General features: G+C 37.6%; 1 protein-coding gene across 1 annotated transcript; it reads right to left on the reverse strand.

Moving 5' to 3' along the window:
- Positions 1-2,417: 2,417 nt before the first annotated feature.
- Positions 2,418-14,546, reverse strand: LOC306884065 (DDB1- and CUL4-associated factor 5-like). The gene is made up of 8 exons (XM_079439712.1): positions 14,139-14,546; positions 11,644-11,787; positions 11,380-11,556; positions 10,970-11,099; positions 9,260-9,473; positions 7,021-7,087; positions 6,811-6,938; positions 2,418-4,188 (listed from the first exon to the last, which is right to left on the reverse strand). Exons 1-8 carry the CDS (start codon positions 14,344-14,346, stop codon positions 2,878-2,880), a joined length of 2,379 nt encoding a protein of 792 aa, XP_079295838.1. The 5' UTR covers positions 14,347-14,546; the 3' UTR covers positions 2,418-2,877.
- Positions 14,547-14,811: the final 265 nt, after the last annotated feature.

Genomic DNA, 14,811 nt, shown 5'->3' on the forward strand with positions numbered 1-14,811 from the left:
GCATGAACCCTTGATTTCACAGGTGAGTAAAACTGGCCTGTGTTGTGGATTTAGAGGGACAGGACACAATTCTAGAGATGATTCACTTTAAAGGAGGGGTCATGTGAGGACAAATCACACTTCTACATGAGAAATGAAAGGGTGCGTCTTCGTAACTGTACTCATGAATGACATCAGCCAAATAACTGTCAATCAGCAATTCCAGTACAGCGCTTACCGTTGGGTGGAGTTTCCTTATCGAGTTCAACAACAGAGAGACGATTCCATTTATGGCTGCCCTGAACTGTTCATCGAGGCAAGAGCATGTCCGCCTGTGTGTACGTGTGGGGAGTGGAAAAGCTGTAGTTCATTTCCTAAAGGGAGACCTGTTCCTCATCCGCAGGCTTTCATTAAACAACAACTACAGTGATTCTGTGAATTCTCTGAATGGCATCAGTTGAATCTGTTCAGCATCAGCCGCAGGAACTTTTCTGCAGTTGTTTTGTGTCAAACTCAATAACTGCATTTTGAATTACAGGACTCCCACAAGGGGTTCACTGCTCTTTGCAAAACAATCAGGGGATGTCTGTAAGATTTCAACACACACACACAAACACACACACAAAGGATGCATTTATTTAATTAAAAATACAGTAAAATCATTAATATTATGAAATGTTTTTAGAAATCAAAACAAATGTTTTCTATATTTTAAAATTATAGCAATTATTCCTGTGATGATGTCATTACTCCAGTTTTCAGTGTCGTATGATCCTTCAGAAATCGTTCTTATTAAAACAGTAATAATCGGTGATTACAGTTGTGCTGCTTAATATCCTGTGGAAACATTTTTAAGGATTTATCTATGAATTGAAAGTTCAAAAGAACAGCATTTAACCATGTAACCAAAAAAACTCTGTCATTTTTTATCAATTAATTGATAAATTGATTTATTTAAAGAACAAAATTAAGATAGATAGATGATAGATAGATTCTTAAAAATAAAGGTGCTTCACAATATCGTAGAAGAACCTTTTTGTCTAAATGAATCCATGAAGAACCTTTAACATCTGAAGAACCTTTCTGTTTCACAAAAGGATCTTTGTGGCGAAAGAAGGTTCTTCAGATTATAAAAAGGTAAGAAAGAGATGGCTCTTTAAAGAACCTTTGACTGAATGGTTCTTCTATGGCAGGGGTGGGGAACGTTGGTCCTGGAGAGCTGCAGAACTGCACAGTTTTGCTTCAACCCAAATCAAACACACCTGATTAAGCTAATCAAGGTCTGAAGAGTTACTCTGCAGGGCTGCGGCTCTCCAGGACCAACGTTCGCCACCCTTGATCTATGGCATCACTGTGAGGAACCTTTTAAGCACCTTTATTTTTAAGAGTGTAGATAGGATAAGAATTTATATAAATATTAATATTAATATAAATCACTAATATTAATCATCCCTATTGAGGGCTGTATGAAAATGAAAAAATATTTAGTTAGCTTACAATATGCACACTTTTTCTTACTGGTTAGCAAAGTCACATATTTTAAATACAGTACACAATAACTACATCTGTGGTTAATTAAGCAGAATGCAAAAATTGCTGAGTTTGTTTAGTCAAACCAGATGCCAAACTTTGTGCAGTACTGAGGTAGTGAGCAGTGACTTATGGGTAAATTTGGTGTCCTTTGAGTATAAACTCTCCCTGCAATTTTTTAAATCTCACTTTAATATTGATGTTAAATATGATGATACATAATAATGATACAACATTATCATATACGCTCTCATTAATCTTTCACTTGGCCCTTTAAGCACTCCATTAGACAGATGGCGAGCAGATACTGATGCATCACCATGGTGACGATTCTCACATCGGAACACTCACCCAGAAATTACAGCGGTCTACTTCCTGTTTGATGATGATTAGATTCATAGATATGTAAAGATTGATTGTATTTACAGGTAAAGTTGTCACGCTAATTTTACGGCAATTTACTGGTATTACGGTGTGAAAGGGGCTTATGTGTAGTCACTCACAATAAAAAAAAAGCACAACACTGTGCAGCGTCTGGCTGTAAAAACCCCTGAAATTTAAATTCATTAAGAAATAAGATAAACTTTAGCAGGTAAGAATGTGTTGGTTTTTGTTTTTAATGTGTATTAATGCAATATTAAAGTTTTTTAAACTGTAGTACATGTTAAATGTTGTTAGCTAACGGCTTCCATCTTGTTGTATTGGGTTATTTTAGCAAAATCACCTTCTGAAGTCTACTACAGATATAGATATTCATATAGAAGTATAACTAGAGTTGCAGACAGGCAACTTACATACTGCTTACGTATAGTGACCCATAGAAACAGATGCTAATAGGACATCTACCTATACATATCTATGATTAGAATGGCAGATGATGAGGAAGAAGAGACATAACAAGAGGGTTTCTATGGAAACACTGGAACAGAACTTTAATGCACAACTCTCATTGAGCTACTGCTCAATGAGGTTACCATGGAAACACTGTTTTTCACCCCCACCCCACCCCAGTTCCACTGATACAGACTCAGAACAGACATCCTTGTAGAAATGTTCTCAAATCCCTTTTCTTCTCACAGCTCAAAAACAAAACCGAAACCCCCAACATAAATGTTACAGGTTCAATGGAACTAAAATATTACAAAACCAAAAGCACTGCAGTTATTTTTTTCTTCCAATAACATATTAATATCACTAATATCTTTTTTTTTTTTTTTTTTAGTGTCATCACTGCGGTTTGACCCCAGAATGCATGACATCAGGTAAAGAGAAAAAGGGAAGTTGGTTCAAAAATAATAAACTAAAAGCGTCCAAAGATAAACAACTCAAAATAAGTTTGACTCAGAGTCAGTGAGTTGTTCTGTGACATCACCACTTTTTTGCCCTCTTCTCCGATGGAGAATCCTCCTCGCCTCCTGAGTCCGAACAAGTCCGTTTCCCAGCGACACTGGAGATCTCCCTTCCAGAGGGCTCCCCCTGGGTCCTGGAGTCGGCAGAGTTCTTACTGAGTTCTGCCCCAGAGCATTCTGGGTGAATAGAGTCTGTGCGGTTCTCATCTGCATGTGGACGTCCGTTAACCCCAGCCGCTGTGGTGCGACTGCTGAGTGTCACGTTTATTTCATCCACAGCACTTAACTCTTCCCCGCTAGTTCTCCCTCGCTCTGGTTCCTCCCCAGACTCTGCGAGAAAGCCCGCTCGAGATTTCACCCTCTCCACAGGAGCATCACCACCTGAGAAAGAGGAAGTGAAGCGGCGCCTACATCTGGACTGCGTTTGTCTGTCAGATAAGTGCGTGGGACTTGAGCTGCGTCTGCTTGGTTTTTCTTTTCCACGATTCCTGAAAGGTCGACCTTCGTCGCCTGAGGACGAAGAGGGTGATGACGGATCATGGATGGAAATGCTGGGATAGTTGGAGGCATCTGTTGCGCTGTGAAGATTGTGGGCGGAGTCTCTTCCTGAAAGGCCTATGTGACGCCTCCATCTGGCTGCATTGCGCTGTCGCATCCTGCTCCTGCGCAGCTCCTCGTCGACGCCGTCTGTGCTGGAGGAGGAGCTAGAAGACGAGCTGGGGGATGAGCTAGAACTGGAGGCCACGCCTGCTGAGGAGGCGTGGCTAGAAAGGCTCGAGTTCTCACGTGGACTTGGAGATCTGGGACGGGGCATCGGGTCCAACCAGAACCCGCTGGAATCTGAGTCCTCGTTCACAAGGTCTAGCAGAAACGCAGACGCATGTGGCCTTGTACGACTCTGCGACACGCTCCTTTCTTGATCGGTCCGCTCACTCCCAGACGCGTCCGGTCCGGCCAATGAGGATGAAGAGGAGTGGTCAGAGTCGCTTTGATGTGCGGCGGATACGTTAGCAGGAGATCGTGGCGTGGATCGCGTGGAGCGTGTGGACTGACGAGCTCTCGCGTGCAGCTGTAGAATGGCGCCCTCGCTCAAATCGCTGTCCGAGTCCGAGCTCCACCCCTCAATCTCACGCCGAACCAGCGAGTCGAAGAAAGCCATCATCCGGGGGTCTTCCTGCACCGATTGGCTGACGTAATCATGTGACAGGCCACTTCCGCTGTTGAGGACCAGGCTTATGTATTCCTCATGAGTGTAGAGAGAGCGAGACTTGTCCTCCACCAGGCCTTCCAGATCACCAACACTATCTGGCTGCTGATACGGACTCCATACCTACAGAGACAAAGGGAGTGAATTAGGCCCATTTTACATGGCACATGCATTTATTTAGCATTTTTACGACAAGTGACCTTCTTTCTAAATATATACACTAGTTTGTGTGTGTGTGTGTGTGTACATATATATACACACACACACACATATACTGTATATGTATATATATATATATATATATATATATATATATATATATATATATATATATATATATATATATATATATATATACACTTCCCCTCAAAAGTTTGGGATCAGTATGATTTTTAATGTTTTTTAAAGAAGTTTCTTCTGCTCATCAAGGCTGTATCTACAATATTAGATTTTATATATCATATTATAATGTTCTATTCATCAAAGAATTGTGAATTTAAACATTGATAATATTAAGAAATGTTTCTTGAGCATATTAGAACGATAATGTAATGAGTAATGGCTGCTGAATATTCAGCTTTGGAATAAATTCCATTTTAAAATACATTAAAATAAAAAAAAAGTTATTTTGAATTTTAACTAGCAATAAAATTCACAATATTACTGTTTTTGCTGTATTTCTGATTAAATAAATATAGTCTTGGTCAGCATTAGAGACTATTTCAAAAACATTAAAAATATTTATAGACTCCAAGCGCAGTTGACATGCCGTCAGTGTGAAAGCACAATGTGAGAGTCAGCTTTTGTGGTTTTTATTACTCACTGCTCATACGTGAATGTGAAACAGGCCTTAACACCCCAGAAATGTTCAAGAATTATTACAGAACTGAATATGTATAAATCACTGTAACCACTATATATGTGTCTGGTTTGTGTGTTACAAAAAAACATGCCATGCTGGTCTCTGACAAACTTGACTATTGAGTTTAGAGAGCAAGAACAGGCCCACAGTGCTCTAGCATTACTCAACATCTACTGCCTGCCAAACAAGATTTCACAAGAAACACCAGTAAAAGATAAAGTCTCACGATAGCACATAAGACTGAAGAAACAAACTCACGTAGAACATGACAGCTGCATAACAACATCGAAAAATGGAGACCTTGTGGTCATAAAGACATCGCAACAAGTAACCGCTGATTACGTTATATTTTTTAGGAAGCTGGAACTCTCTGCTCATAATGATATAGATAAATAAACTGTGAAAGCTCAGTGAGGCAGGTAGAGTGTGAGACGGGCAAAACCATGCCGAGATTCTGTGCCTTTAGGGTTTTAGGTGTGGCTGAACCAGCGACAGCAGAAATTCATTTAAGACTAAATGTAGGACATACACAAGTTCAGACACGATGATCTTTCTAACACACACAGGATCCTTTCTTTTACGTGTGTGTGTGGCATGTCTGCTCGTGTCATGCAGAAATAGTTTACTCAGAAATCATATTTCGTCCATTTATTCACCCTCATGTTTCAAACCCGTATGACTTTCTTCCACATAACAGAAAAAGAAACCATAAGGTAGAATATTTACGCTGCTCTCTTCCACAAAATCTAAATGTCAACAGATGCTGTTCAGCTCCAAATATGATAAAAATACACCCTAAAAGTATCACAAAATAAGTTAAAATGCCTAGTGGAGTGTATGACCAGACTGAAATTTAAGACCTCTCAATGGTAGTCTCTTATGCTCACCAAGGCTGCATTTATTTAATAAAAAAATACAGTAAAAACATTAATATTGTGACAAATTATTACAATTTGAAAATAATGTCATTTATACTTGTGTAGAACTATTTTGTAAAATTATAAATGTCTTTGCTGTCACTTTTGATGAATTTAATGTGTTAAAATTTATTTTTCTTTTTTTAAAAGCACGTGACCCTGGACCACAAAACCAGTCTTAAGTGTCAATTTTTCGAAATTGAGATTTATACATCGTCTGAAAGCTGAATAAAGCTTTCCATTGATGCATGGTTTGCTAGCATACGACAATATTTGGCCGAGATACAACTATTTGAAAATCTGGAATCTGAGGGTGCAAAAATCTAAATATTGAGAAAATTGCCTTTAAAGTTGTCCAAATGAAGTTCTTAACAATGTGTATTACTAATCAAAAATGAAGTTTTGATATATTTATGGTAAGAAATTTACAAAATATCTTAATGGAATATGATCTTTACTTAATATCCTAATGATTTTTGGCATAAAAGAAATATGGATAATTTTGACCAATACAAGAATGTATTTTTGACTATTTCTACAAATATACCCCAGCGACTTAAGACTGGTTTTGTGGTCCAGGGTCACATATGTGAGAACCAGCGGTGCCAAAAATGAGACGGGAGAGCTACAGTGAATGGGAAATGTTTCAATAAACACCAACATAAACTGTCAGATAACGTGGAAAATAATACACAATCCATATGGATTACTTTTATAATGTTTTTCATTTAAATCCAACCACCCATCCCCATTCACTTTTACAGTAGTATGAAAAAAAGCAGAGTAATCATCTCTTTTTGTGACCCATTAAAGACAGACAGTCATAAAGGTTTCGAACAACATAATGATGAGTAAATGATGACAGAATTTACTCCTAGAATTACTAAATTGTTTTATCTCTTCTGTTTAGTTTGTTCTGATGCTCAATATGTTTATTATAATGTTTGTATAAGAGTAACAACTAACCTTAATGACCTTCTCCACCCCCGAGGAGCAGATCATGTACGAGTGAGGGTTAAAGCGGACCTGATTCACGATGGACCGATGACCTTTCAGAACCATAAAAGCCCCGTTCACCACTCGACCCGGACCTCCTGTCAAGACAGAGAGAGAATGAGTCCATAAATAATAACAACATTAGACACGGTTAGCCTGTGCATGAGTGACTGTGTTTACCTGCTTCAGGGTCACTGGGGATTCTCCACATGTAAAGGTTAAAATCATCTGAGCCAGACAAGATGTACTGAAAAGACATAGAAATATATTATTATTACACACACTAACCAATTATGTGAGAGACAAGAAATATGACACGGTCTGCAAAGAGAATTTTCAAGAACTATATATATAAAAAAATAACATATACTACCAGTCAAACATTCAGAGATTAAAAAAAAAAAAAAAAAAAAAAAGAATTACTTAGGATTAAATTGATTAAAAGTGACAGTAAATGCATTTATAATCTTTACAAAAGATTTCTATTTAAACTAAATGCTGTGTTGTTCTAAATAACGGTTCTTTAAACTTTCTATTCACCAAAGAATCCTGGAAAAATTTATCACAGTTTCCACAAAAGTGATTTTTGTTTTTAAAGAAATGATGAATACTTTTATTCCGTAAGGACGCATTAAATTGATCAGAAGTGACAGTAAAGAGTTTTACATTGTAAAATAAATAAGGACATCTGTTAAAACAATAAAATAATCCTGAAAAAAAGTTTCCACAATCATGATTTGCACAAAAATATTAAGTATCCCAACTGTTTTCAACATTGATCATAATAATTAATGTTTCTTAAGCACCAAATCACAATCTTAGAATGCCATCTTTAAGATCATGTGACACTGAAGACTGGAGTAATGATGCTGAAAATTCAGCTTCGCCATCACAGGACTAAATTACATTTTAAAATATATTCAAATAGAAAACAGTTATTTTAAACTGTAATAATATTTCACAATATTACAGTATTGCAGCCTTGGTAAGCATCTAAGTCTTCGCTCAAAAAAATCTTACCGACCCCAAACGTTTAAATGGTAGTGTATAAATAACATAGAACATTAACTTTATTTATAATGGGAAAAAAATTATAATTTTTCCCCAAGAGGAGGTTTTCAGACACATTTATCTAATTTCTGAAAACAGTTTTGAGTAGAACAAACACACTGAGCTGTGAGAGAGTTTAGGGAGGAGAATCCACCGTTCTGTAGAATGAGGTGTAAGACAGTCAGACAGAAAGAGAGAGCAGAAACAGCTGGACAAACATACAAAAAATCCAAACACAGAACCCAAGAGACCAGAGCGCACACAGACAGACAGAAGAGCATCTGCTGAGCTAGATTCAACACTGATAAAACAAGCTTCTACAAGCCATTACCCAACATTCCCTCACAGAACATACCTGAAAACACACACGCACTCAACATCTACTGACACACACACGTCCACCAACCCACAAACATGTACACACATGCACACACAAAACCTCTCCTGTGCAATCAGTGATCTGTCACATACACACTCTCATTTTACCCATTACCAGGTGTATTAAAGGGACTGGTTAAGTTAGTCATTTGTTCACTCAACATTGTTCAGACAGCCAGAGAGAGAGAAAGACAGATTAGGTTTATTAGAGATGGGTCATTTGGAGATTTAGTTAATTCTGTTATGCTCCATCTAGCAGTTTCTGAATAAAAGATGTGAATCCCTAAGAAACCAGTCTGACCGGCATTTGATGGATATGACCTTAAACCAGAATTATTATGCAGATGCACTTAGGAATTAAACATAAATTAAATAAATAATACCTTTTAAAATATGATTATAATCTCAGCAGCCATAGTCAAATCAGCAGCCTAATAAAAGCTGATTTATTCTACATGGAACGTTGTATTTTGATGGCTGCCATGTTGAGATCACTTTACAAGCTGAGTACAACTTCTGCTCCATCTTGGACACCTTCCCTATAATCAACAAATTGGTAATTGGTGAAATATCTACAACAATACTAAATATTTGAGATTTGTTTGCAGAGTTCAAAGTTTGGTAACAAGGTTATTTAAAGTGAAATTTGAAAGAGATGCTAACCTGTCTGCATTTATTTGATCAAAAATAGAGTAGAGCAATAATGCTGTCAAATATTATTACAATTTAAATAACTGTTTTCTATTTTAATATATTTTCAAATGTTATTTATTCCCATGATGGCAAAGCTAAATTTTCAGCAGCCATTAATCCATGATCCTTCAGGAATCGTCCGAATATGGTGATTTGATATGCAACTTAATTTGTCTCTGCTTGATTAACAGTAATTTATTTATATAAAAAAAGTTTTTTAACGGTAGTTTTAAGTTTATTGTTTTTGCACTTTTTAAATGTAAGCTACTGTAAGTTTTGAGTATCCTGTTTATCTAACCTGATCCTGGTCTCCAGCAAAGCAGCAACTCTTCATAGTACAGGAGTTGAAGTAGCCCTGGTTATCAAACTGGAAGCTGGGCAGACGAGAGTGGAGTTCGTACAGGACAGGAGGCAGACGTCTGCGCAGAGCCAGCAGCTGTGTCCCCGTGCTGTTAAAGCGCACGCTCATGGCACTCTGAAGAGACAAACTCCCTCCGTACCGCAAAAGAGAACTACAGCAAAGAAAGAGACATCAACCACAGAGGAAAGTAGGTTATAATAAAAGAGCATTATTCAGATTTGTGTTATTTCAGGAGATCATGTTTACAGTGACCAAACTCTGAACATCTTTACACAAGCTCTGCTGCCCTCTGCTGGTCCCAGGCAGTAGAGCAGACAGCTATGATGATAAAGCTGGCCTTGTCAGCTAGATTGCAGTCCATATTTGGACCGAAGAAAGCGTTCAAGCTTTTACTGGACATAGTTCAGCAACCCTTTTTGCTTATAAACACAGTTCTCTGTAACACTTGATTCTGATTAGTCAATTGCAGCCAGACATACTTGTATAACGACACTAAATTGTTTATTTGAACAATGTCTGTGGCAGCTAACTGTGTTACTTTCATATTCCTCATGGCCCTCTGCAGTTTCTTTTTTTACACAAAATAAAAAACTCAAATTAATATGTAATGTCCATTTATTTACATATTTGATAAGCAGCTGTGCAATAACCAGGAAAAAGTACAGTTAACACGTTAGTACCACCCATTCAGGACAAAATGTTTGGAGTCAATAAGATTTTTTTAAGCATAAGTCTCTTATGCTCACAAAGGATGCATTTGTTTAATCAAAAATACTGTAATAATAATAATAATGTGAAATATTACTACAATTTAAAATAACTATTTACACCAGGGGTGGCCAACAGCCAGGACAGCTACAGTCCTGCAGAGTTTTGCTCCAATCTTGATAAAAAACTCATCTGCCTGTAGCTTTGCACACACTGAATTAAAGTGACAGCGCATTTTCCTTGGTAAAAATTTATATGGATTGGCATGGAAATGTAGCAATTTCACAATAAATGGATATAATTGAAGTCTCCAGTGTTTCACAGTCAACACGTGGCTTTTTTGGCTATGTTTAAGACAAGGAAAATTGCACTTTTATATAAACAAGGCAACATAATAGATGCACAATAGTTGCACAAAGTTCTTTAAGATCCATGGGATTGCTTTTAATAAAGATTTAAATGCAAAAGAAAAGCTATGAGAGCTGACTGTTTCTATCAGTGGAAAGTTTTAATTTAATATTTTTGTGATAGCCTACTTTTAATGTAAGAAAATAGGCTATAGGCTGTTTAAATGTTTTTATTTTGGATTTGAAATTAAAATAATGGATAAATGCTGTGTTTGTGGTTTACAGCTGCGGATTAGTAGCAGACTAACCACCCCGATTTACATATTAGTTCTTATTGTTCAAATTTCAAACTCATACCTTAAAAATAAATTTATTAGCACAGTATTTATGGTGTTCTATAATGAAATTACTAAGTGAAAGTGCTGAGATCTGATAATTATTCTGAAAAATAGTTTAGCCTCTCTCAATACCTCTCAAACTTTCTTTTGATAATGTATTTTAGACTCTGAAAGAAAAAAGTTAGAGTGATGAAATGTGATGGATAGACCGTGACAGAATGTGTGTGCATTTATCAGACAGATCTCCATCTCACCTGCGGGGTTTGCGGATGTCCCACAGTCCCACCCCCTCTTTAGAGTTAGCAGTGGCCAGCAGACGGGGTTCTACGGGGTTAAACATCACGCTGTGGAACGCTGAGGGGTAGTTGGCCAAGCAGAACGGTTCTAGAACACACAGCAGAATTAGAGTAACACTGGATCTAGAACAGTTCAGGATTTAGATGGAACAGAGGTTTTAGAACACACACACACAAAAAAAATGTATCATGGTTTCCACAAAAAATATTAGGCAGCACAATCTTGATAATAATAAGAAATGTTTCTTGAGCACCAAATGAGCATATAAGAATGATTTCTGAAGGATCATGTGACACTGAAGAGATTATGCGTCATTAAAGAAGGGGGCCATATTAAAAACCAAGAAATTCAACTACTGAATATTTACCTCCATGTGGCGGTTCTCGTGTGTCCCATATGAGAACTCGGCCGTCATCAGATGAGCTGGCGAAGACATTATCATTAACAGGACTGACGGACAGACCGTACACAGCATCATCGTGCAAAAAGACATTGAGCGTCTCGCCACGTTCTACGTCGTGCAGAATCACCTGCTCATCATTTCCTGCAGCGACAGACAGAAACATTAGACATTTGAGCTCCCCTCTGTTTCAGCTGCAGCATCACAAACCCGAGCAGCTGCTTGTTTTACCTCCTGAGAAAACACGTTTGTTAGTGCTGTCAAATGCCAGGCAGAAGATGTTGGACAGGTGCTCCCCCTTCAACTTGATCGGTTTGGCTCGTGAGTGTATTGCTTTCTCCATGTGCCACAGCAGCACCCTGCGGTCATCTCCACCTACAACAAAAGACATATTATTATATTCACCAGAGAAATGTTTCAGCATCGCTCTCCTGAAAGTATGAGAGTAAGGTTATACGTGCTGTTTTGCAGACACCAAAGAAGAGTTTGGGAGCCTTGTTCTCAACAGAAGTTCAGAAATTCATGGTTATGATAACAAAAACATCATGCAGGGCTCTCATACCTGCTCTGATTTACTACAAAAGGGGCTTTATTCTCAGCTGGTGCAAATATCTAAATGTGATAAAGTTCTGCTCAGTGTATTCATCAAGAATTTAGCTTTTTATTGTTATAAATAAATTTATAGCTACTTTAATCTTTACTCTCACTGTTAATTATGTTATTTTTTGTAAAATAATGCACAGTCTGGAGACTTGCAAAAAAGCTCTGTGATGATGTGATGACAAACTCGAATGGCAAATCTGATCTACGTATGAATTATGTCCGTAAATAAAATTCTGAGCCAACTGGAAAATACACATTTGTATCTAATAAAAGAGATTCAGGTGACTGGCTTGTGTTACAACAGTGACAGTTTCCAGATGCCATTTTAATCTGTAGAAATGAATACTGTTTATTTAGTAAGGATGCATTAAATTGATAAAAACAGACAGTTACAAAAGATTTCTATTTCAAATAAATGCTATTCTTTTAAGCTTTCTATTCATCAATCCATCCTGAAATAAAGTATCACGGTTTACACTAAAATATTAAGCAACACAACTTTTCAACATTGTTATTCATAAGAAAAATATCAGTATATTACAATGATGTCTGATGGATTATTATTATGTTATTATGTACATTTAAAAAAAAAAAAAGATAAATTAGAAAAAAAGTTATTTTAAATTGTAATATTTCACAATATTAATGTTTTGTTAAATGAATACAGACTTGGTGGGCATAAGAGGCTTCTTTCAAAAACATTAAACAATTCGTTCCAACCCCAAACTTATGAACAGTAGGCCTAGTCTGTTATTGTTAGACTATACAGATTGACATGTTTTATTTAAATAGGTGGATTTCCACTAGAGTATTCATTGCCATGCAAACCATTAAAGATGTTAACAGCATCCTACTCCTATTTTAGTGTCATCTGTTGTTCAAAATGAAACTGACATTTCAGGGTTTTGCAATTAGTTTAACAGTGAAACTAAGGGAAAGTTCATCTACATTTCTGTACAAAACCTGTGTAAAGAAAAAATCTTCTCTCAGTGTTTTGACCCATGGTTTACATGACGTTTCTAGTCATTACTGGAGTTTAAAAATATCTTAAACAGAATGCAATTAGAGGTACTTTCTAGCTGATAAAATACTTTAAAGTCAAGCATTGCTAGAAAACTGTTCCAGGCCTTGAAACCACAGTTTTAAAATAGTCTGATGTTTCCTGGTTTCCATGTCAGGAGGACGGGAACTCTCCGCATTCACCACACCGTACATGCCTAATGTAAAGACTGCAAATATGCAAGTGCAAAAACATACAAAGGACTTAAGCAGGAAAGAATACAGTTACAGCTGCAAACAATTAATGAGTCAGCAAGAAAAAGAGTCCGACTAAAACTAGTGAGGCCCTTCTACAGTCTGAACCACCCATAAATGTGCATTCACTTAGTTTCGTTTAGGTTTATCTGGCTCTCATTTGAACTAATAGTAGGCTACTGGTGATAAAGACTTCATACTGACTTCAGCCTGGATGGATGAAGTTTGTGAACAAGTTGATTTACATTTTTGGATGCAGTTCTAACAAGTTGCAGCGACTGTATCTTGGACAGGCATTTTTTTTCCAGTGTGGCGACTATGACTGTGTTTGCAGTTAGTGTTTAATGTCTTGCCATTTATCTATTAACTATGGGATGGTAGATATTTTATGGTTTATTATAATAGTAGTCACTTAGTAAACTATCAGTAACTTTAGTGTTTTGGATAAGGCTGGTCACGTGATGTCAACATGGTTACGCCCATAAAGGGGCGACCCCCTTCATGCAAAATTACAAAAATAAATAAAAAAAATAAAAGCTTTTTCTAGAAGACTTATCTTCATCTCATGTGGATGCGCATTATGTAATCTAATATCAATCATTTTAAATGACATTACCCTGGTCATTGCGTTTCTTTGTGTAAAAACTTTTAGTGCACCCTTAACATTTTTATATAATACTGACAGAAAGACTGTTTTTTTGGCAATGGCCAGAAAAATAAAAGATGCATGCACAATCTGACAAATTGAAGATGTCAAAGCAATCCTGTCAATGCATGTTTTATTCTGCATGTCTCTTCTCTACTCTTGTCTGTCTTTCTCTCGCTGAACCACATTAGTAAGATCAGCGTGCAGAACCGGAGGATCTTACCGGACACCAGCCACTGGCCTCCATTGTTGGAGAACTCGATGGCGTTGACGCAGCCGAAGTGTCCGAGCATGTCCTTCTTATAGAGGCTGGAGCAGCCGGCCATTCTGCGCCGCTGGAAGTCCTCCTTCAGCTGCGGTTGTCCCCCGATCGTCCTGCGGGAGAGGAACCCGACGGCGCTCCGCATGCCGCAGCCCCGCACCTCCTTCATCTCTCCTCGGGTAAACGAGTCTCAACGCCGCCGCTAGTGTCCCGGCCGTCATGGGTTTGAGCTCGGGTATGATTCGGTGGATTCTGCTTCGGCTGGAGGATGTACCGTTACATGTTTGTTCGGGAAAGCGTGAAAGTGCGCAGCAAAAACAGAAGGTTGTTTAGAGTCCCACCGACCGCCGGCACTTCCTGCTCCGGTGCAAGCGTGATGACGTCACAGGAGCGGATCACTAACACTAAACTCTAAAGTTTTTCTGTCCCAGTTTTTATGATTGTTTTTTGTAGAAATATATGCATGTCTCGTTTCCCTGTTCTTGTATGTCTCTACAAATTTTGCCAAAAAAAAAAAAAAAAACAGAACCAGAACCGCTTTCTGATTGAATGTTATATAATATGTTTCAGTTTATATAATTTGTGAACACTTGTGTGAACACTGTATTGCTTTTAATGCAGTGCTTGATTTTTG

Source organism: Barbus barbus (genome assembly GCF_936440315.1).
Source record: "Barbus barbus genome assembly, chromosome: 18".
Lineage (NCBI taxonomy): Eukaryota > Metazoa > Chordata > Actinopteri > Cypriniformes > Cyprinidae > Barbus > Barbus barbus.